Raw genomic sequence first — 23603 nt, 5'->3', positions numbered from 1 at the left:
TCTCTTACAAGCACTCTGGGGCACAGATTATGTTTATATTGTGTATTAGCACTCTGATCCTGATTATAGCTTCAGGCAACTGTATAACTTAATGTTAAACAATGCTGAAAAACACTGCAAATCAATGCTGCATTAAAAAGTAAGAGGGACAGGCTAAGCTCATCATAAGACGAGAAAAATCCCGCTTTGGGCAAGACAAGCACTTGGTCTGGGATATAAACCCCAGGGCAGAATGAAGCATGCATTTGCTGCACTGCAGAGAGACGTGTCAGCACCACACAGTGCCAGGTAATGACAGGCTACAAAGTACAACAAAGGTCTATCCCATTTTTCTAGTCCTAGTCCACAAATGCCTCAAATGCAAAGAAGAGCTCTGTTACACCGGCTCTCTGAGAAATGCTAAAAGAGATGAAAGAGCAAATTCAGATCACATGGATGTAGACATGTGTAGTTTTAAGTGTGCAACTTGTCGTGTCACTTGTGTCACTGAGGGACATGAGAAATGAAAAACAGATCGCTCCTCAATCTCTGCATCTAGAGAGGAAAAGCAGATGTGGTCTCTACAAATCTGTCAGGTGTCCAGGCGCCATGTATGTGGTCTGAACACAGCCTGCCGAGAATTCTCCAGTGTTACAGACCAATTACCAGATCTCCAGAATCCCACCTCCAACCGTTTTGATCCAAAAAGGAGCTTTGTTGCACGTGCTGTGGGAGCTGGCCTGGTTGCTTTCTTTGGGAACAAAATCCTGTTCTCACCTCTTGATGCAACGATCACATAACCTGAACCGGGGCTCCTTTCAAATACATGTAATGTGCCAGCAGCTGTCACGCTTTCTGCATCTCACCCCCAAACCCTTACCTTCTGGTGCTGAATACTTGGCTGTCTGCGTAGGAGGGTATCCTGTGGCTAGGTGCTGGCATGCTGGTGTTAAAAGGCTGCCGGTCCATGTACAGTGGCATGGGATGCTGGGTCTCATACGCACTGAGAGCGCTCTCTTTCGAGCTGAAGTTAGACCTGCTAAAGAAATAAAGCCAATGCCTATTTGCTACAACCAGCTCACACGTGCAGTCAGTTTGCAGAGGTTGTATCGCGCCCCTCTCTGCTGGCAGTAAGGAAAACCTGGGACACCGTGCTGTTAATAGGTTCTTAAATTTAGGGAAAATGGCAGAGGGCTGCATATTCCCTCTGTGCATGAGCTGAATTCCCAGCATAATGGATGGCTGTGAGATTCAGCAGTGTTCTAAACTAATTTGATAACTGAAATTAAATCTGAACAAGCATATTTAGGTGCAACCCTAGACCTAATATTCCCTTTATCATTCTCCTTGTCACTTCCATTTAATTAGTGTACCCAGGAGACATTTACATAGGTCCAGGATTTCAGCCAGGGCTATATTAAGAAGCAGAAATGGCAAAGGATGAGGATTCGAAAGCTGCTGATGAGCTCTCGAGGGGAAAGTCCCGCTGTACCTGGCCGCCATCGGGTTAAAGTCATTGTGTCTCCAGGTCCCAGGGCTCTCATGGCGACTATCCGTGGTGAGAGGGGGTTGCTCCTCATACCCTGGCGTGGTCCTGGTCAGGGAGGAAAAAGCCTGTTAGCAGCTTGAGTGCTTTTGTCAGTGCCTACCCACCATGGAGAGTAAAAGCAACAGTAGCATGATTATGTTGGTTTCAGAACTCAGCTTGCTCTGTTTTCACCAGCCAAGAAGCAAGCATTTGTAACGCCTTTGAGTGGGGAGCTAGGAGAACACAAGATGTGCAAGGCAGCAGTGAAGACAGGCCTGGTTCCCTGGCTGTGTACCTTTCCCAGCATGGGTCAGATTCATTTGCACACGGCATCTCTGGAGCAGTGAGGCTGCTTTCTCTCGGTAGGGAGCTGGGCCTGCCAAGACAGAAGGCTCTTACACACTGCAGAAGTACCACCAAGCACAGAATTGTTGTAGAATGTAGAAGCAACCTCTAGAGAATCTCCTGCCTCCAGAAAAGCACAGTATTCCTCTACTTTTTTATGGAAAGACGCCAGATAATTCACAACCATATGGGGGGAGGGGAGAGGGGAAGGAAGAGAGAAAATACAGATCACTTCAAAAATAAGGCTGAAAGAAAAATGTGGCTCCTGATGTTCATCAGTTCTCTCCTACTCTTCCCAAAGATGGCAGTTAATTCACCTAACAGCGCTAAACCATGATGATTTACCCGGTACCTCTCTGCAAGATTTCAGACTGCTAAGCTGGCCTCATGGGGGTACCATCTCGGAAGCACACCCAACATATTTCTTCAACCATTGCACAGCAACCCTGGATTTGCACTTGTCTACATTAGTCTAGGGAGAAGTTCTTTCACTTTTTCTGTTTTTGCGTGTTTGTGCTTACTAACCTCTCTGCAAATACTGATACACTGCAAAAAAAAAAAAAATAAATCTCAAAACTAGCACGGATTCCTGCAGCAAAACTGCATTTAATTAGACTCTAAGAGACTATTACTCAACATGCTTTCAAAGATCCAACCCTGAAATGTTACATCTGATGAAAGAGGAGGCAGCCCTTATCCCGTGCTTGCTATTATTTGAGGGTTTCCCTTCACCAGCGTTACTTTGATCCCTGCAATTTCACCGAGTGGATAAGCCAAAAAACAAATGGTACAGTCACTCAAATGAAAGCAAGATCAAATTAATTTGATTCTTTTATAACAATGGTAGGTATCTTAAATCCTTACTTCTAGCAAAATACTAGCGATCACTAACTACAGAATCCCATTCAGGTTGGGATGTTCTGAGAAAATGCCTAGAGAGGACACATCTGTCCAAAAGCTCAGACTAAAGATCAATTTACTGAGCCACAGACGTTGTTTGTATGTATGGTCCCAGCTTGTGGCAAAGGCAAAGCAGTTTGCTTTCGCTTAGCCCACAGTGAGAGGGTTGAGAGGAATCACCTAGGTTGCACCACTTGCTTCTGACTCAGGTTAAGGACACGCAGAGGGACAGGTACAGTATTTCAGGTGGATGTGCAGAGATACGGACGTCCCCTTGATAAAATGTCCCACACATGCTAGAACCTAAATGTGTCTCAGTCCTTACTCCAGAACCACCTGTAGTAAATTAACTCCCCACATTCTCTCGTGTTCATTCTCTTATAGAATAAGCAATTCTATCGCTCTCTTGCCTTCTTGAAGCAACTTCTTCACTCTGCACATAGGGCGATACTCCCTCGTTATTGTCTGTGCTCCCGCTGGTGCAGTCCTGGGAGTATGGCACGCACCTGGGGGAGCAGAACAGTCTGGTTTACAAGTTGATTCAGAGACGGGTTACTCACTAGAACACATACATGAGGAAGCGCAGTTCAGCCAAGATCCTCAACCCTTTGTCTTTAGGGGCAAAACACAGACAAAAGCAAAGAAATCATACAAAATCCACCAAGTCCTTCCATTTGGCCATTTATCCACGCCCTGTTTTGCACGAGGCAAGCTGAAGGCACTGAGGCAGCCCCCACAAACCCAGCAGAGGCACAGGTCAGTGGGAAGGACAGTGGTGCTGTGCCAGGGCAACCACAGTGCAGCCTGAGACCTGACACTGCCTGTGCGAGTCTGGAAACGAGCCCCAGCATTACCCCAGGGGCAGGCAGCTTATTGGCACATGTCTCTAGAGGCAGCCTGCTTCCAAATTTAAGGTCTAGGCAGCAGCTCCTGGTAATCCAGCTGGACGTTGTTTGATGCCTCCAGCTAATTAGCAGGTTTTCTCCCAGGCTTTGATACAAAACCACAGTAAGAAGGTCAACAATTAGGAGCAATGCTAGCATCAGGCACATAAGGGGAGCCTGGAAGATGACTTTTATCAAAAAGCATATGCGGGGGAAGACACAAAAGGAATTAACTCTTGTCCGAAAGGAAAAGGTGAGGGGGTGGGGAGGGGTAATTCCTTACACTGCTATACTCAGGTCATGGTCAGCATGTTCATTTGACTTGGGAGGCTCCGGGTGGACATCAGGAGGTTCTTGTCCCTTCTCAGCATGGTGGTTTGAGTCAGAAAACCTAAAAGAAAAATCTGTGCTTAAGACAGTAAAGAAAAAATAGGCTGGGGTGGGTAGACATCTATTCTCTAGACAGGAACCCATAAGGCATGGAGCAGGACACGCCATTTCCTTGGCCAGAGCCATTCCAAACTGCCCTGGGACCAAAACTGTTGGGAATTATGCACAAAAAAAAACCAACATAACTTTCAGGAGCACAGCTAGAGGCCTTTCAGATGAGATTGTCACAGAAGAAAAACATCAGTCACAGGAGAAGGCACTCATGCCAGAGTTCCTCAGCCTGAGAGATGCATCTAACACCTGGACACCCTCATGCATGATTTTGCAGCGTTCATAAATGTTTGGATAGTGCTTCCTGTTCGGAAGTCCTCACTCGTGGGTGCAAGGCAGAGGAGCAGCTCTGTGCTCTCAGTTATGTTGAGAACACAATAAGACTCACAAGAAGTACAAAGTGAAGAGATACTTTGGGCTAGTTCTAACAGGTATTTACCGTTCTTGGAGCAACTCTGGTTTATGATCATCCGAGGTCCGTGTACTCTCGTGCTCCCTGTCTCTAGGGACATTCCCCTCTTTGAAATCTTGGGAGGACCTGGAAAAGGAAGAGAAGGCCCACTCGTGGATATCAGACATAAAAACCTGCTCATTTCAATGCACATTGACAAGTGAAAAAGTCACAAGGCTTTGGTGGAAGCAGCTAAGCTGTAACCAGCACAAGAAGCGCTGACTGCTGAAGCTTATCTGCTTGGAATTCAACAGGTTGGCCAAGCAGCAACATCTCCATTGGCTGAAATTAGCTCCTCAAAATACCAGTCCAAATCGCATTTTCTCTAGACAAGAATATTGCTTTCTAGCATGGAAGTAGACCACCAGGTTACCAGATTATGTTACTCCCAGGAGTGTGTTGTGTCCCTGCTCTAAGCACCTCGCCCCAGCTGTCAAACCACCTCAGCTCACGTCTGGCTGTGTCCTAGGCTTCTCCTTGCAGAAGACAAAGGAGAAGAGGATGATGCACACTCACATCCTACTGGGAAGAACCTGGGAAAAGTTAAATGCATTTGCTGCAGGGTTTGAGCCTCAAGGGAACACCATAAGACATTTGATACTTCAGTGGATAGCAGACAGAGAAGTGGTTTATTGCTGCTTGGACAAACAGCCCTTATACTATTGTTCTTGGGCTTGATATTTCCTGTGGAATCAGGACCTCTGAGTTTTCAACAAAGAGAAGGAACACATTAACAAACATGAGGTTAGCACCCCAGATCCTTACGTCACTTCATTCCAGTCAGGCTTGCTGTACGCTGGGACCGTGGGACTCATGTATTTGCCCTCTTGCGTGCTGCTTCCCTCCTCGTAGCTCAGGACAGATCTGGTAAGCAAAGAAAGATCTGGTAAGCTCCTGCCAAGCTGTACTATTCAGTGCCCTGCACCAGGGTCTCTCCCCAGGGACCACACTTAGGCTACAGCTGCATTTCAACGTGCTCCCCTTTCAGCTGACCCTTCAGCTCCCTTGCTGCCACTTCAGCACCACTTTGTGTTTCTCCATCCTCAGCAAATGAGAAGGTAGTGACTGAACCCCACCGAGTGCACGTGCACCAAAAGCAGGAAAAAGCTGGAGTGTTTGGTTCATACCAAAGACAATGGGGGAAGGATACAACCCAAATCTCTTGTTTTATGTTGCATGCTACACTATAAACCTCAGCACAGTCTGCTTTACTCTTGGGACAGCAGCTGTAAAAAGAAGCCTCTTTCTATGCTTTTCCTCTCTTAATCCTCAGTATTACTCATATGCCCACGAATATTTATTCCACTCTAACCTTTTAAATGAATATTCTGTGTCCTCGAGGTGTGCAGGGGCTCTCTCAGTGGGAGGAGAGGGGACATTAGACTGCAAGCTAGACCTGTCAAAAGAAAAATATAAAAGAAAAAGAAAGAAAAAATCAACAGCCTGATGGCTTGTGAAAGGCTGTTAAAGTGCTTCAGGGGGGATTCACTGCATGAAACAACACTGCACTCCATATCAGACCAGAAAATAGAAAGTAATTTTCACAGAGAACTGCTTTTCCTTCAGAAAAAAAAAACACTTTCATTATCTCTAATAAAGAAGAATAGAGGCTGTTAGTGGAACTAATGCAGTTACTTGGCCTCAATTCACACACACCCTAGCTGGATGCATCACTTTCCTGGCTTGTCACAGGACCAAAAGCACAATACCTGGGACAAAGCACAATACTAAGGGCTTTGGGGAAGATCATAGAATCATTGAGGTTGGAAAAGACCTTCAAGGTCATGTTCCTACACCATCCTACTAGGAGCTTTGTGAACCTCCTCATCTCAGCTGGGAGGTTGGAAGACATCATTTGCTCACCTCACGTTCTTTGGTAAGCCAGTGCATGGGGCCAAGTCCAAAATAACTGACTAAAATAAGAGAGGAAAGAAGCTTCAGGGAGATCTGTGTTTGGTGTCAACAGCAGCAATTCTGTGCTGACTCTGTGCCTCAGACACTGTCAGGGCAGCAAACATGCTCTAAAAACATGTGGAATGGAGGTATATTCAGTGCTAAAAGCTGTGGTAAAGCTGCTGTACCTACTCCCAGGCTGTTTCAGTGAAAATAAAAAGCTGGTGTGTAACAGTGAACGAGTGGTGCAGCTCCCAGAGTTTAGCCACCTATGATTTTCTGGCTCCTGTTGCTTTGTTGCACAATCTGGATTCTGCTTCCAACTCTACTCCGGATGAATTACTTACTGGCCCCCCAGTATTTACCCTCTGCTAGCAGCAGCACCGTGAGCACCAGCTCCAGGCCCTGACCCTGCAGGTTTAGGCTTCGCACCATCCAGGCAGGGAGAGGTCTCGTGATGACGCTGCAGGCTGTCTGTAGCAGCCGTGGGTCTGTCTCTGCAACCAGGGTCAGACCTGTAAGAGAGGGAGATTCACAGGTCACAAAGGGAAGCTTGGCAAGTTGGAGAATGGAGCAAGAAGTGGAAACATCAAACATGAGATTTGCTCATCTCAAACAATGCCTCTTCCTGCTTAGTTCCACAACTTTCTTGCAGCAGACCTGAAGGGCAGAGACAAATCCAACCGAGCCATGCTAGCACAAGGAAAGAAGCTGAGAGATCTCAGTCCATTTTGAGCTGGTGGATCAGGGACACTCCCCTTTGTAAATGCATACAAGTGCTGCTCCCAGAACACATTTGTTAGGGCAGTACCAGGTCAGGAGAAGACGCCTCTCACTTTAAAATCGAGAAGAAAAAAATGTGAATTTTATACTGCTAATAGACTTTAAACTTACTTTGGTGGGTAGAATCCATTGTTTGCTTCTGTGTGCTCAGAGTAACTGAAAAGGAAAAAAAAACAACTTTAGAAAGAATCCTTGTTTTGATTTAGGGAATGTTCTGCAATTATTTTCTCATGCATTTAATAAACAGAAGAAGGAAAAGATCCCCAAGACTTCCCAGTGATATTCCTCAGCGTATTTCTGCAGGTAAAATGACAAGAAAATTTGGGGAAATTCATTGTGTATCAAATGCAAAGGAGCAGTTAGTAACCCTGAATCCTGTCACCACATGACAGATGCCAGTGATGATGGAGTCACCTGGAAATCCAAGCCAGGACTCTTCCAGAACCAGTGGGATCATCCTACAGCCCAGAGCTGCAACACAGGCACCTCTAGCTTCACCCACAGAAGGGGAGGAACAGCCCTTATCTCCTCTGACGTGCCTCAGGGGAGCTGACAAAATGGGGAACTTCAGGTCTCATCCAAAATTGTGTGTTTCTGTTTTCTTGTCTCCTGGCTGTGGGCAGCGATAAAGCAGACCACTGCCACAGTGGTGGCGAGCAGCACAGCGCAGAGCCCAGGCTAAGGAGCTCCATTGGGTGTCAGTTTGGTTGGATGCAGAAACACTGGTGCTCACAAGAGGGGGGCAGGATCCTGTCCAGGATAAATCCTGGAGGGCTGGGGACAGAAGATTCCCATACACACAAGAGGCAATAAAAGAGCAGTGAGGGTGGACTTAAATTGGGCATTTAGAGACAACAAATAGCTCAGCCATGCCTGTGGTTAGGGGATTTTTAACTACTTTCCAAGATACCTTGGAGTCAGGACACAACTTTTCCTAAGTCACTGAACTTTTTGGTTTGCCAGACACTTTAAAGGAAGTGGAATTTCTTCCTGTGTTCCACCTCCTCCTCCCTTTTTCTTTTTTAAGGGATCTCTTGTTGCAAAAGTAGATAGGTGAAGGCTAAAGACCTAGAGATGTATTGAGCATGAAGCTCTCTATACTGTTAAAAAAAATTAAAATAAAATAAAAATCTGGAATTGGTTTACGTTTTGGAATATATCTAGAAAATGCAGAAGTGACCCGCAAAAGTGGTATTTTCCTTGTCTTATAGAAAGCAAAGAAAAAAACCTGGAACAATATCATACCACCTCATGTAAAAGAGAGCAAGGTTGTTGGTTTTTTTCCTTCCCTTCTTAAATTAAATTTTAGATAAAGTGCTGCAGTTCCGCAAAGCACAGACTGAACTGTGCTTCTCCATCAGTAAATATTCGGAGTTTCCAGATAGCTCAAGAGGAGCAGTTGTTATTTGCATGATGCTCAAGTCAGCAAAGGAATTTCACAGTAACCTTACCTTCCATTTGTGGAAACCACGGTTGCTCTGGGCTCATCCCATGGCGAGGGCTCAGACTTTTCCTCAAGAGTCTTGTCACTAGACAAAGAAAAATGCCAGTAAGATAAGACCTGGATCACCACAGAACAAATCTACTAACATTTAGTTAGGATGAGCCCAAAATGGGGTTAGCCCAGTGTAGCCGTATAGGAAGCAACCCTTTAGGTTTGGGGTACTCAGAGAGATGTGCTGCTCTGTGCAGTGAGGAACTGATAACCATTTTGCTCAGGAAAGCTTAAGAGCCCTCTAACAGTTGCTCTGTCTGCTCCCAAGCAGGAGAGGTCTTCCTGCAGGCCCACCAGCTGGACCTCTCCGTGCCCAGCTACACCCACCACTTGCTCCCCTGACCCATCAGGCCACACATCCGTCTCCTTCCCTGCCAATTATTTCCTCTCCAGTTTAGATGGCTTAATTAGAGGCATCCTCTAATTTCTCCGGGAGACTGGCTCACAATTAGGAGCAGCTGTGTGACGCAAACAACCCTAAGCACAAAGAGCGCGTTGTACTCAGGCTGTCCCTGCAGTGGCACACAAGGACACATTTATGGGCCTCAGCTGAACGACCACGGCAGTAGCTCAGCCTCTACCTTTTCTCAAGCGCTCTAGACTTTGCTTCAGCCTGAGATATTAATTTAGGAGCATTTCTAGCTTTGTCTTTGCTGATAGAGGTGGGAAGGGAGATGCAATTAGCTGTGTATCCTGCAAAAACTCATTTGGTAGGCCCGAGTTCTCTACAGCTGCTTAAGCACAACGGTGAAAGGTGAGCCCAGAGGGACAAGTCTCTCTGCTTCAGTCTCAGCACTGCCAAAAATTCAGCGTGGCAACACCGGGAACAAAACCAGCCCTGCTAATAGAGGATATATTTCAGAAACCTCTCACTTTTCCCCATTTTCAAAGGAAACGGGGCACACAAATGACACGCAGAGGACGCTGTCTTCAGCCCAAAGTACACCTGACTGCAGACCAGCCAGCAGCAACCAGCATGTGGCACGCCTGCTGTGTGTGACACTTTCTGCCTACAGCGAGGCTGGGTTCATCTGTCACTGCTTCCCCCTCAGAAGTCCCCTCCTCAGCCACCTTGCCACTGAGGATAATCAGATAAACACCCTGCTGTGTGGATCTATGTGCAGCCACAGTGCCAGAACTCTGCTCCGTGATGTGTCAGCCATCTGTACCCATTCCTTCTTAGTTTTTCATCATTATAACAGAGCTTTTCAAGCTTCCCCATTGCTCATTGTTTCCCACTTTCTGCAAGGGGCAGAGGACCAGAACCAGCGTTAGAAGCCACCACCAGCAACTCCTGTTTGACACATCCCTTGCAGGTGGAAGAAACTCCCAAGGGGACAGCAGTGGGAGGACAACCAGAGTGGTGACAAACACGTGAGGTAGATTCTTTAGGGACTGAGCCAGAGAGGAGAATCCTTTCCTCTCTGGGAGAAGCGGAGGAGGAACAGGAAAAAACGGATGAGTTGCAGCCTAGCCAGCAGATGATGCTCTTGGAGAGCAGCCCAGGACCGTGACTGTAGGAGATCCCATCTGTTTGGGATCACTAGCAGGTATATACCATCCCTGAGTGAAAAGCAGAAGGCAGGCTGATCTGTGCTGCTGAACATTAGGCTGATCTGTGCCTTTTCTCAAATTCTTACCCATCCCCACGCTGTGGCACAGTTTCCAATGAGGGTTTCCCATTAGAAGACTGTCTGCTTTCACCATTTCTGCAAGCAAAACAGCAAGAACAATTAGGTCGGGAGATGTCGGGACACAACGTGAGGCACAGGAACTCCATGACAAGGAGCTTGTTCAAAGTGTGATAAGGATGGCGCAAGGACTGGATTAAAATGAAAGCCTGTTCAGGAGATAGAAAGGTCTGCAAATTTTAGACTCATTCTCATCAGAAAGAACTGGGTGATGTTTGAGCTGTGGGAGGCTCCTAAGCTTTCATCTAGGTTTATTTCCTCCTAGATTGTTAATACTTTTGGGAGGTGCTGCTTTCTTAGAGTCCCCATGCTACCATACTTATTGTTCCATGACTGCACTGCACCCAGATTATGCGTGTCTGGGAAAATACTACCAAGAAGAGCCAAACTCTCCAGTGCAGCAACTCCCCACCTGTCATTTGAGAAGATGCAGAGCCAGCAGACCTACCTGGTTTCAGTATAGGTGGACATTTTCTCTGAAGTTTCACTCAAGGATGTGATTGTTTGGCTCTTACTGCCTGTTTCAGTGCTGCAAGAAATGTTAAAGAAAAAGCTGTCATTCTTGAGCAAACCAGCTCCCTGTTGCAGCTTGCCAAAATGTTCCTGCACTGAAATGTTCTTTCTGAAAGTAAATAAAATTGAAAGCAAACATCACTGCTTTCAGTATGTTCACTTAGAAGTAGTCTTATCAGAAGCAACTCTGAAATTAAAAACACTGTCTGTTGCCATGAATATCTACAGTCTGCCAACGATAATCAGGGAAGAAAAATAAAATAACAAGGTCAGCGACCAAAGCAATTTGCAATGCTGTGGAAAAACATCTCAGCATTTTTTATACCGTAGTCATGAATTCAAACAGACAGAGTGGAAAGCAACTGAAAACGATTCCACCGCAGATTTAGCAAGAGTTCAGCAGGTCTCCTCCTCTTGGGTTTCGAGCTCTTTTATCAATATGCTGTCAGATCCTTTCAAGACGCAACATGGATTTCAGACAGAAAATCTTCTTAAATGCAGACAGCTGTTTTAAAAGTCTTCTGTGTACAAGGCTGATGAATTTGATTCACTTCACCTCCCAGAGGGCTGCTGACAGAAGTCTCTGTCATGTGCTGACACAGCAGCAGCAGATGTCCAAGGCACACTGGCCATGCTCTAACACTCACCTGGTGGGAGACGCTGCTGTTGTCTTCGGCTCGTTCCAGGAAGACCCAGCTGTGGTTTTCCTTAGCCCATTGGTACTAATAAAACAACAACAAAACCAAAGTAACAAAGCATTAAAGACAGAAGACCTTTTGGGTGTCATCCTGCTCACTGTCCCTCAGCTCTCATGTCTGCTTTCTGGGCAGTGAGAGGCCAAACCCTGCTGCATAAGGACTCAGCTGGCCCTAAGCACTGTGGCAACTAATATCTGCCTTTTTGCTGAAATGCTCTGTCTTTAGGATTTTTTTTTTTCCCCAGTCTAACACAGCTGGGGCTATTTCCATCTCCAACATTTAAGTTTGTGCTAAAAAACAACCTGCTCAAATGTACAGATTAAGGCTCAGCGTGTTTATAAAATTGCTCTCACTCTCTGTATGTGTACAACACGTGAGGGAGTGAAAGGGCATCCCACCCCTGCTTCAAACCTGTTCCACAGTAGCACAAAATTGCACCAAAATCCATGAGGCAGCTCCTTCGTTCTGAAAACAAAGCATTTCAAGATGAAAGGCTTTATCTATTGGTGCCCCTGCTGGGTCCACAAAGGACCAGAGTGGCAGAGAAGCTAATATTGCTGCCGCCTGGCTTCAAGCCACAACTCACAGTGGGAAGAGAGAGCTGAATCCCAAATTAAACGAATCTGCTTGAAAACAGGAAGATTTTTCCCTCCCAGTACTAACACTGCTATCTCTGTTTTGGTGTCAGTCCCATACCACACATCAGCAGTTCCTGAGCAGCGTGGACTGGGAGAGGATGTCACCTCTGCTCCGTCACACCAGGGGCAGCGTGTCCCCAGGTCCCTCACACCACAGCAGGGGCTCTCTAGCCGTGTCTCCGTGGTCTGCCATGGTTCCACGGGAGCTTGGGGAAGGGGCCATGGGCTCAGAACGAGCCTAACATTTACCGTCAAAGCAAAGATCAATTTAAAGATAATGAACCTCTCAAACCTCCCAGGTCACACCTATCTGTTGCTATCAAGGTAGAATAATTAAATCTAAAGTCTAACAAAAGCAGAGAGCTGGCTCAGGGGACTGGAAATAATGAGATATTGAGTACTTCATGTCTAGGTGATGGGGTCAGTTCATGCAGCCAAGTCTGCTAGTATAAGAAAATCATTACTATCTGATGGCTGCTTGATGGGTAGGGTGAGCTCATCTAAACCTGCTCTGACTCTTCCTGTGTGTTGTCTCTACAGAACCACTGCCAGGCTCGTTTCTGCACCATACAAGCACCTCGTGAAGACAGAACTGATGGGGCTGTGGAGCATGATCAGGAGAGGGGCTTAGTGGCAAGTTTACATCAGGTAACTCACACTATAGCTGACCTGCAGCTAAATGCAGTCTGCCACTCTCCAGGGCTGTCAGCTGGATACCTTATACTACTCTGTATATATCCCTGTGTCTGCCCATTTGCTTCAGAGAATTAATTGGTTTCTTTTTTTTTTTTTTTTTCATTTTGGATTTTTTTTTAAATGCAAGACAGAGGCAATCAGAAAAGTCCACTGAAAAACCTCCATCCCTAGCTGTGTTCAGCCTGCTACCTTCCAGCTAAGAGGAAAGTCCGTGTGCCTTAAAATCAGACAGTCAACACTACTCCAGAATGAGATCAATACCTGTTGTCATCTGGTGTAAACTTGCATGAACCAGACACAGCTGAACTCCTCCTCTGCTGTCCTTCTTCTTCTTCTATTTCAATTCTTTCAGGCAGAGGGAGGAAAAAAATAAATATCACATCATTTCCCATTTCTCACTGCTAGCTAATCCAGGCAGTTAACTTTTGCTTTCCCTTAAGCTATGTTTTCCCTCTGTTTCCCTTGGAGGCACATTTTTCCTGTTCTTTGTGCTCCATGTACTGTTACTGGTGAGTATCTCAACTGGCTCAATGAAGTAAGAACTTCAGCCAAAATCAGTGGCAATTTTCTGTCGCAGTTCCTTTACAAATAGCATCAGCTGATGCTTCAGTTCCAGTAAATGACCTAGACATCATTTCCCTGTGGTACCAAGTGCTTTAGAAGTTAAACGCCTGAAGAGTGTTGGCACTGCTGCTTGGAACCAGCCTTTCTGGAAGAAGGAAGGCAGTGAATGAATCCATACAATCCCTCCTCACTTCAGGTTGTCCATAACCCAAAGCATCATCATGCATTCCTAGAGTTCATGACAGTGTGAGCCCTCAAAAGCCAGCATTTTTTTTTAACCACTTCCATGGGAACTGTCCCCCCTCTGCTTTAAAACACCTGGGAATCTCCCGACCCAGGCACAGAACACAGCCGTGCAGCCCCAGCAGCGTTTTCAGAGCAAGGTCAGTGACCTACCTCTTGGCAAACAGGGGTGGGAATTCTTGTGTTGGGCTGCTGTAAGGGAAGCACAAAGGCAACAGTTACAAGTTTGGAGTTACAGACAGGCTTTGGGCAGAAGCAGCTTGGCCCATGTGGTGCAAAGCATCAATGGGTCCTATTGCACCACTTGGGCAGAGCTGACTGTGAGGGAGTGTGCTGAACGTGTGCAAATTGCAGAGCAGAAAGTTATAAAACATGAAGTAGAAGCTCCCCCAAAGGGCCTCTTTCATTTTACACCTTCCCGCTTCCTTTTCTTGCATGCAAGCCTGCCTCCCACTGCACAATATTGGTGCACCAGAGGAATTGGCAGCCAGTGAAAATTCCTTTAATGCCCTTACAAATCCTACCCAAGCACGCCTCTCTCTCTGGGCACAGCCAAATACTGCTGGCACATCCCCTCCCTGCTCCCTCCCCCACCACCAACCTCTCGGTACCTCATTGTGTCACCCTGAGTTAGTCAGGAGGAAAAGGATTTACAGTGAAAGCAAGCTGCAAAAAAGTCACTACCACAATTCTTGAAAGACCTGAGACCTTCTTAATCTGTTTTTATTTTCCTCCCAGGAAGGAGATGGACAACAGAGCCTTGAACACCAGCAGCTCCCACATGTCCTTCATGTTGTTGTTGCACACCCTCATGTTAGTTAGGTTTTTCACTTTGGTTTTGTTTTCTTCCCCTACAGAATTATTTTGAAGCTGAAACTAATATCAGGATCTTGTAAATCTAACTATCATTCAAACACCACATAAAGGCAAAATCTGTCCCAAAAAGCTGATCCAAATTGGATGCAATTTCTAAGAACGGTTTATTTTTGTTCTGATTTTCCCCTACCTTCCAAGTAGTTCCTGCAATGAAACTAGAGAGGCCAACATTGAAAACTGACTCTGAAAAACTGGGTCTTAATTTTGGGTCCCAGGGAATTAGGGACTATCAGTTTTTCTCCAGCTGAAATTTCATCCCTCTGAATAGAGGAGACATCTCCAGATTCCTAGAGGACTTCCCCAATTCTGCAGTAACCAGCAGATATCCTTGACACTTGGAGAGAGAGACTGGCTAAATTTTCTTCGTTTACTGGAGAGGTACACATCTTCTCTGGTGAGTCTTTGGATCAGGCCACCGCCCAAGTCAGACATCACCAGCAGCCTCTTCGCTGCCTCCTGCCCCATCCTCACATGGGGAAAACTCACCCGTTGCTTTTCTTGGCCGCTGAGAGCACGTAAGCACGTTCCCTGCTGGCAGTGCGTCTCAGGACGCTGTTGGCTGCCTCTGTCCTGAAAGGGAAGAGAAGGAAGGGGTCACATTCTGCCCGTGCTCTTAATAGCTGCTGGGTGTAGCCTTGAAGAAACAATTGGTGAACAAAGCAGTGGAGACTTGTGCTAAACCTGACAGAGCTCCCATGGCTCCAGGAAGCTTCTGAAATCTAGCTAGGGGCAAGACAAGTGACAATGCCAGATCTTTTTCCACTAATATCATTTTTTCCCTTCATACTGAGCCACAGCACTTCCTCAGGCATATAAAGCATCAGGCAATAAAAATCCTTCTCTCCCAGGAGGGCAGAGGGCATTCCCCATCTCAAGACCTGAACTGTTTCAACATTGCATACTCTGGGGCAAAAAAAAAAAAAAAAAAAAAAAAAAAAGGGATACAGGCTTTGTGGCTAATATGCTCCACAGACAGCACACGTCTTTGCAAACATCAGTAGCACCAAACATACAACAGGGAAAGTTCAAAATGAAAGGACTTTCACTGGTTTATCTCCGCTGGTCGGATTACCAGGTTTCTTTTGTGAAACACTTGTATCTGAGAAAAATCATCTTTAGAAACAAGACCATCTAAACCTGAAGACCCAGAGCCCTAGATCTGGACTTAGATGCAAGTCCTCAGGTGGTCCAGTCTCAAAGACACAAGTGTAGGCTGTGGAAGGAAGACTCCTTCCTTTATTGCCAGGCTATTTGTACGTCTCTATCTCTTCACATAGACACTATGCAGCTGATAGATTCCACAACCCATTTCCAGCTGCCAAATTAATTGGGGTAAGCTGTCAGGTTGAATCATGTCAGGCTTTTAATTATATTTTGTTGGGAGAGCAGTCGCCTGTGGGCACTGATGCGCTCCGTGTAGAAATATCTGCTTATTATTATTTCATTGCAATCAGCCCTAATGGCTCAGCTATAATCATCATCAAACTGACCCTGCCAGTAAAGAACAGCTAAGTCAGTCCACTTGTCACTGCCCCTTGCAAGAGAAAGGTGGTTACCTGGAAGGCATACCTCTTTTTATGTTCATCTGGACTAAAAGGCACATCCTCCTCATTCAAGTCCACTGATTTTTGTTTGACATTATAGGGAGCTCTGAAAAAGGAAGAAAAGGGAAGAAAGAGTAAGGGAACTGCCTCTGTATATTGTTGCAGAGGTAGCACAGACAAAACCCAAGGTAAATCTTAGGGCTGGGTATGGGGAAAAGGGTTCTGACCCTGGATGTGTTGCATAGGAGTGGGAAGACACTTGCACTTTCCATGTGCATTCGGGTACATGTCTTCATAGGATTTTGTTTTATTAGTGTAGGGGTTTTAAGCCTAGAAGCAGGCTGATGATAAATGCTCAGCTGCATTTCAGACAGAGTCTCTGCCATGAAAAGCTGTGTAGGAAATGTCAGGAGGGCTGTTCTGCGATGGTTTCATAAAGGCCTGCAATGCTGTGAACCAAGTCCCCAGGCTACATCCTCCAGTTTTCTGCCTTAATTACTGTGAAGTGGTAAAATTCGCTCCTTCCAAAGGCCGTTACCAGGTCAAGGAACACCTCACAGCCCACACAGGCCTGGAGGTTGCACTGAGGAAGGCTTCAGTTTCTAGAGACAGCTCTGCAGCACTCAGCTGATGAAGCCGTGCCTGGCTGGGCACCCACGTGCAGGTGGCTTCATCACTGAAGCTCAGGTGCTGTTGAGCCCACGCACGGGCAGAAAGCACAGCTCTCTTTTGCACACTCACAGCTTCTTGTAATCCTCAGTCGTCATCCTGTAGCCAGAAGAAGAACGGCACGAGCTGGGTCCCTTCACAGCAGTGCTGCAGATGGCACAAATCACATCTGTTAACATGAGCCTCCTGAGCACTCATCCTCTGCCACCCTGTCCCCAGGCGAGCTCCACGCAACAGAAAACAGAGTGATCTTAAAGATCCGCTCTGTGAACTCGGGCAGTGCCTTTTAATTGACATTCCACAGTCTTGGACTAGGATTTGAAGTATACTTTGGTTCCCCAAGGCCACTGTGAGTTGTCAGAGCCAGTGTGGCCCTCTGGGGGATGATGCCACTCCGTCCTAGGATCAGCCAGGGAGGAGGAAAGACCTTGTGGCATCATTCTTCTCCTCAGCTGAATCAAAAAAAGGGGAAAAAAAGGGGGTTCAAAAAAGTTTTATTTGAAGTGCAACAAGCAAATTTCTGGCTTAGATCTTACTGCACTTAAATGTAATTGTCTCTCACAAGGCAGGTTTCAAAAAACACACCTTAAAAACACCAAAATGAAGTGTTACAGAGCTGCAAGGATTCCTTGCAATTTATCCCCAATCAAACCTCTTTGCGCCAAATTAACCCCAAATCCACGAGTAGTTTCACAGTCAACTGCCACCCCATGCTTTGGTGGGGGAAGTACAGAGTTTGATGTCTCGTCTTTTCTCCATGCCTGCTGAGTAGAGCTGTTAAATAAAAGGCCCTGTCTTCGAACTTAATCACTACTCATTTAATTAGCAAAGGAGCTCAGTGGAAGCCCACAAGCACTGGCCAAAGTAAAAGGGTCACTATAATAACATAAACAATATTTAAAAGCTCATTTTCATGAAGAACTGGAAGACCTACGTACCTTTTCTGGGCTTCCTTGGAGGATGAAGAATTAGGCACAGAAGGAGTCTTATCGATGGTTCTTGTGAACACTCCCCTGGGGAGAAAAGAGACATGCTAAATTGGTTTTGCAGGGCAGAGTTTGGAGCTCAGATGAGGGGGCATGCAGCCACTCTTCAGCCTAATAGCACCTGCATGTCCCCTCAGGAGCAACATGCTGGCTCAGAACAGTCAAAATTAGAAGGTGCTTCCTTGGGAGAGTCCCATCTACCTGCTCCCTGGCTCTACAGTAAAATCAGTTTTCACTTGAGAACAGCCTGGGAATGCCACCACAGGGCTTGCTGATCTATTTAGGGTAAGTGCGAAATTAGGGTCCCCTCACACAATAAGCCACGTGGCAGAGGAAGCTGAAGCACATCAGCCCCATCGACAGTGCTGTCCTGAAAACGAGGGTGGTGGAACATTTTTGCAGCATGATCATCTTCCCATGCGTGATCGCTGCATGGTACAAAGAGCAGATTTTCTGTTAACATCACCAAACCACCTGTGAACAAAACACCAGGGACTATCTCTTCATCAAGGAACACCCTGAGCATTACAGCGTTCCTAACTGGCAGAATAAACCAAGAGAACACAATATTTTTCATGTTCATTGCTCCTGATCTAGCTCTCCTTCCCCTCCAGCCTACGTGCTTCTTGCCACCCTGTATACCAACCTGATGAGGTAACCGGATTGAGGCTTGGAGACAGGAGGCCTGTGCAAAGAACAGACATCAGTGAATGAAGAAACATGTGGAAAAGCAACAGCAGCAGCACCAGTATTAAAGAGAAACGTCCACGTGGCTGTCAAGCCAAAAATCCAGCCAGATGGGCTTTGAGTGCACCAATGTGGCCGTGGGAGGATTCTTTAAAAACGAATTACCTTCAGAACAAGCTCTGTGAAAGAGTGTCATAAGAAAAATGAGTTTTAGAATTCGCCCATTAAAATTAGGCACGCTGACAGTTTTCTGGCTCAAAATGAAGTCCTGAGATTGATGTGGTAAGAGAGGGGAAATTAGGCATAGTACGGACTCTGGCTGTTTTACCACAGGAAAACTTCAGCCTCGCACTAACTTCCCTGAGCGTCTGTCCTCAGAAGGGGAGTGCAGCAGAGCTCCCCTGGAGGTAAAGGCAAGGGATACAGCAGGTGGGGACCTGGCCCCTTGTGGCAGGGCAGGAGGAAACATCCCTGGAACTTGCTTCAAGCTGGCTTGAAGAAGTCTTCTTGAGGCCAAAGTGGGGACCAGGATGAGCCTCAAGGTCTGAACATGGCACAGACAGGCTCGCTCCATCCCTGCCCAGATGCCAACCCCTCTTTTCTTTCCTGTCCAGGCACCCTTAGGATCCCAGGATAACACGGTGGCAAGGAAGCTCAGCAGGTCTCTGGTGTAACCCTCCTGCTCCAAGCAGGGTCAGGTTTACACTGCCCAACACCACATGCCCAAGGTGGCTGCCAGGCTCAAATTTATCCTGTTGCCTTCAGACACAAAAATGCAAACCCACTGCAGGCTTAGTTTAGCTTTGGAGCTCTCTGGATGGAGAAGCTGGAGGCTGATGAGTGCTGAACATGGCACCAAGCTCTTGGTTCTGCAGTGTCCTCAGAGCAGGCACCATCTCAGCCTCACTGCCTAGCACTGACCTTTGATTGCCACCTGCAGGCACAGCAAAAAGGAGAGGAAGCAGGAATCTGCTCACGGGAGAGGGCAACACTCTCCCAGCAATGGCACTGCAGTTGGCAAAGAGCTCTTATATATAAGCCCCTTTCAACAGTTTTGCACTGTAGGATGGAGATCCTACCAGCTGCTAAGTTCCTGAAAAGCCCTCATGGTCTGTGCCTGAAGCAAAACCGACTCCAGTACAGAATGGCTTCTAGTCTGAGGAGCCTCTGGGCTTAGAGCATGCAGGTGTTGCACCAGTACAGGAGCTGATGTGCACCAGTAATCCTTGGGATCGTGTCCTCGAAAGCACCCATTCCTCTGCACTAAAGACCCAGATCCATCTGGTCACACATCTCTCCACCATCCGTCTGGACTTTGCATAAGACACCGCACTGAACAGGCTCTAGATTTTTCCACAGGACCTATATTTTTCAACAGTTATGGGAGTGAGTGGATAGGAGTAGGAAGGACCAGTGAAAGCATGCACTGACTCCATGGGATAACACAGAAAGAAAGCAAACAACGGGACGGGTCCCCCAGCTTACCTGTCACTCTGGGGAGCAATAGGTGCTGAAGCTGGGGATCCCCCACCAGCCCGTGCAGACCTGAGTAAAGAGGAAACAGTCACATAATTAACTCCTGCAGTTGCTGATCTTCCTTATTGAACATGGCAGTGATGTTTTACAAGATTGCTGCTAAGAGAAAACTAGTTTGGGCTTGATTTTGTTTCTATGACTAAAGAGACCCTGGTGCAGACCGTGGGCGTTCCTGGGGCAGGGATGGCTCCATCCCACAGCCTGTGAGCCGCAGGGGCAGATGCAGACCTGGCTGTTTTACACCACTCACAAACTCCCTCCCATCAAGGTCTGCTTCTTTCTTTGTCACTCTGGAGATGGTGAAACACAGCCTGGCTTCAAGAAGACTTTGGAGGTCTCCTGAGACTTCAAATCTGTCTGTGCTGCTGGATTCACAGCTCCCACACCAAAGGCCATTTCATTTCTCAGTGTTTCTCCCCAGTCTGCATTTATCAAAATGAAACAGAAGGACTGCTTCCTTGGCATCACGGGAACCCCACAACAAGCTAGCATAATGTGTGCTTTTCCTATAGGCTGGAAAACAGAGTTCTCGAGGGAGGCTGATGAGGGAAAGGAAGAAGAGAAGCATTCCTCAGTGGCCACACTTACAGCGGGCTGCTCTTCTTTTCATCCTCAGAGTCTGAGTTCTGGTGGTGGATCCAGCTCTTGTCTCCCTTCAGGGTGGTGCGAACCTTCATCTGCTTAATGATCCTTCTACGGTCTTCATCCGTAGGTGTAATCACACGTCCTAGGGGAGGCAGAGGGAAAGGAAGGAGAGAGAAGGGTTGTCGAGAAGATTTCAGTGTCAGCAGGTGAACAACTGGTAAATCTCTGACAGCAGGGAGCACAGGTCCCCCATCGGCCAGAGATGCAAACACTGAAGGAGTCTTTTGCTGCTTCTGATGAAAGATGGAAACGAGCTATCATCCTGACTTCAGGATCAATTTCCTCCAGCTCCCCTGATGTATCACCTCCTCTGCAGAGATCCATAGTTTTTTCACTCCTTTCTGGGGACTGTTTAACATTAATGAGTCATTTTCTTTCATGAAGACCAAAGACATTCAGTGGGTGGTCTAATCACATATTTACAAAGCAGTGCATTTCCTCTGGCATTTCCCATCAGATCAGCTCTAGCACGAGGCTTTTTTGGTTTGTGGGAGAGGATGATATGTCTGGAGCATGATGCTGAGCCAAGGGCTGGGGGATAAGCCATAAAATACAAACACCCAGCTTTCTCTGGTGTCCTGTCAGAGCTGGGGGAGACACATCCTTTGAATATTTAAAAAAAAAATAGGAAAAAAACAATAACAAAGATGTTTTTAACTGGGAAATTCCCCATTTAGTGTTTTCTTCTGAAGAAAATAGCTGTTTTTAAGATGAAGGCCAGATAAGGAAATCTCCTTTTCTGTGTATTTCTGTTTATATTCCATCTTTTGCTATTTTGGAAATGGCTGCTAAGAGATGAAAACCTCAGGCCTGACCTCCTCATAGGACATGGACCAACACAGCTCAGGGGTTTAGAGATACCAGGAAGTTATTGCAGCTTTACAGCTAACTTCTTATCAGCCAAGCCAAGGAAACCGCCTGTCTGCTCCCTCGTAGCTGGTGGCAAACATGAAATAATCCAATTTAGCTACCAGGAAAGGAGGGTCACTAAGTCTCAGTATCAATGGAGGCTAAAAGGCTGCCCAGAAATAGTTATCACTGAGCAGTCGACGGGCAGTAAATTGTTTAATCTTGACACAAGATGATGTGCTTCAAGACTAGGTTATGTAGCGGAGGTATGGTGGAGGATTTTTTTGGACAAACACATGCATCAGATTGCTGTTGAGGAAAACAGCCACACCGATGGAAAGAATGTCCTTCCTCAGGTGGAATTAGCAGCAGCAAAGACACTGATATACAGGGCTATATCTACATCGGGGTGCAGGCTGGGGGACCAGCAGTAACACTCTGCAAGAAAATGAGCACCTGGAAAAGGAAGGGCTGCTTTTCTTGGCACTGGAACTTCACATAAAGTCTACCACTTTCTGGAAATGAATAAGGCACTTCCACTCTTCTCCAGGTTATCTGTGGATTTGGAAGCATCATTCCACATATTCATATCTAAAGGTCCTATGAGCATCTGTCCTATGAGTCCTATGGGCATGTTGCTGGGTCAAAACACAGCAACTGGTAGCCTTTGTGAGAATTTTCAACACTTCTTTGATAGGATGACATTAGGAGGGTGTTATTGATACAGCAGAGGACAGATCCCCACCAGCCTGAGATGGGGAAAGGAATTACCTTTGTTGACACCCAAGGACATCATGGTTCTCACAAGTGCCTTCCCCCGTCAGTTACTGTTTGAAGACAACAGGTCCCTGGAATAAATGAAAAGGAGAACAGATTAGTAGTTCTGTCAAAAACCAGCTTTTAAGCCATGCAGAAGAGGAAGTATCACAGCAACGCCACAGCCACAGAGCCCGAAGGGTGGGGAGATCATGGCACATATACCAGAGAGCTGCAATTTCTTCCCATGCCATGCACCCTGAGCATCAAGGATGGAAAAAATCCAGTGGGTGCGTTCTCCATACTGGTAAATCTACAGATTGGCTGTGACAGATGCATCCTTCCAAGTCTGGAAGGAAAGCAGTGGGGGAGACCTCACCAAAGGTGCCCAAATCCGCCCAGGTGGGACAGATCTTCTGGAGTCTCTATAATTCAGAGAAGCTGAGGCTGCTTGGGCGAGCCTTGGCATTTTCATCAAACAGGAGTAGAATATAAGGACACCTGACAAATTTCAGTTGACAGAGATGATCTGTGTTTCCCCAGGAAACAGAGCAGAGGGAATGCCTTGCTGTCTGCCTCTGAAGTGAGAGTTAGCTCTTCCTTCTGATGGCCACTGAGTCCCTCCTGGAGGTGACCACTGTAAAGCAGCGAGGAGAAACTGCTTGGAGATGCTCTGAAATAGCAACCTGTCAGAGCACTTGTTGCTCAGTACTGCAGTTGAATAAAAACTACCACAAAATAAAAATCAGGAAATATATTGGTTGTTTCAGATACTGCCAAACCAGTATATATATATATTTTTTTTTAACTGGGAAAAAAAAACACACAAGGGAACAAAGGAAAACATAAATGTTTCTTTTTTCTTTTTTTTTTTCCCCACCCATCAAAGTTTTTGAGTTAAGCTGCACAAGCCCTTGTTTCAAAGACGGAAGTCAAGGGCAACTTCCAACCTTCACACCCCTTTCCTCCGTTCTTTCCCTGCCAAAACTATCTGCTGAACCCGGATTCTTAAGCGACGATACCAACCATTAAGAGAAATGCCCAACCCTATTCGGGAGCCTGCGAATCTAAAATTAGGTTGTTATGATCTGCCGGTGGGCTTGTCTCTGCAACGCTGCTGCAAAGCCCCACGCCCATGCGGAATGCCGAGCGCTGATCTCACAGCATTGCTTCTTGGCAAAGGCTCCTCCGCTGCCTTGTCTCAGCCAAGGATCTACCTCAGCTCCCTGCGCATCCACTCCTCAGCCGGTTTGCGCTCGGATCGGGAACAAGCCCTCTGCAATTACCCCTAGGCTCCCTCTCCCTTTCGCAAA

General features: G+C 46.5%; 1 protein-coding gene across 1 annotated transcript in view; it reads right to left on the bottom strand.

Annotated features, from left to right (window-relative positions):
- Window positions 1-22330, bottom strand: part of ZNF185 (zinc finger protein 185 with LIM domain) — a gene marked incomplete at both ends in the record, with an annotated part of 28330 nt that extends 6000 nt beyond the window's left edge. Inside the window, 24 exons of the mRNA XM_084293918.1 lie at window positions 860-1018; window positions 1472-1573; window positions 1803-1883; window positions 3163-3258; window positions 3920-4027; window positions 4517-4615; window positions 5294-5392; window positions 5841-5924; window positions 6832-6918; window positions 7316-7360; window positions 8656-8733; window positions 10340-10408; window positions 10839-10919; window positions 11551-11625; window positions 13197-13280; window positions 13896-13934; window positions 15105-15188; window positions 16188-16268; window positions 16904-16978; window positions 17770-17844; window positions 18464-18502; window positions 19990-20049; window positions 20629-20767; window positions 22306-22330. Coding sequence (XP_084150044.1) covers window positions 860-1018; window positions 1472-1573; window positions 1803-1883; window positions 3163-3258; window positions 3920-4027; window positions 4517-4615; window positions 5294-5392; window positions 5841-5924; window positions 6832-6918; window positions 7316-7360; window positions 8656-8733; window positions 10340-10408; window positions 10839-10919; window positions 11551-11625; window positions 13197-13280; window positions 13896-13934; window positions 15105-15188; window positions 16188-16268; window positions 16904-16978; window positions 17770-17844; window positions 18464-18502; window positions 19990-20049; window positions 20629-20767; window positions 22306-22330 — 1964 coding nt within the window. The remainder of the gene's footprint in view (window positions 1-859; window positions 1019-1471; window positions 1574-1802; window positions 1884-3162; window positions 3259-3919; window positions 4028-4516; window positions 4616-5293; window positions 5393-5840; window positions 5925-6831; window positions 6919-7315; window positions 7361-8655; window positions 8734-10339; window positions 10409-10838; window positions 10920-11550; window positions 11626-13196; window positions 13281-13895; window positions 13935-15104; window positions 15189-16187; window positions 16269-16903; window positions 16979-17769; window positions 17845-18463; window positions 18503-19989; window positions 20050-20628; window positions 20768-22305) is intronic.
- Between the last annotated feature and the right edge of the window lie 1273 nt (window positions 22331-23603).

The sequence above is a fragment of the Netta rufina genome, assembly GCF_964035555.1.
Source record: "Netta rufina genome assembly, chromosome: 12".
NCBI classification, from domain to species: domain Eukaryota; kingdom Metazoa; phylum Chordata; class Aves; order Anseriformes; family Anatidae; genus Netta; species Netta rufina.
Note: the sequence above shows the minus strand (reverse complement) of the source record. Positions and strands in the feature narration are given on the sequence as shown.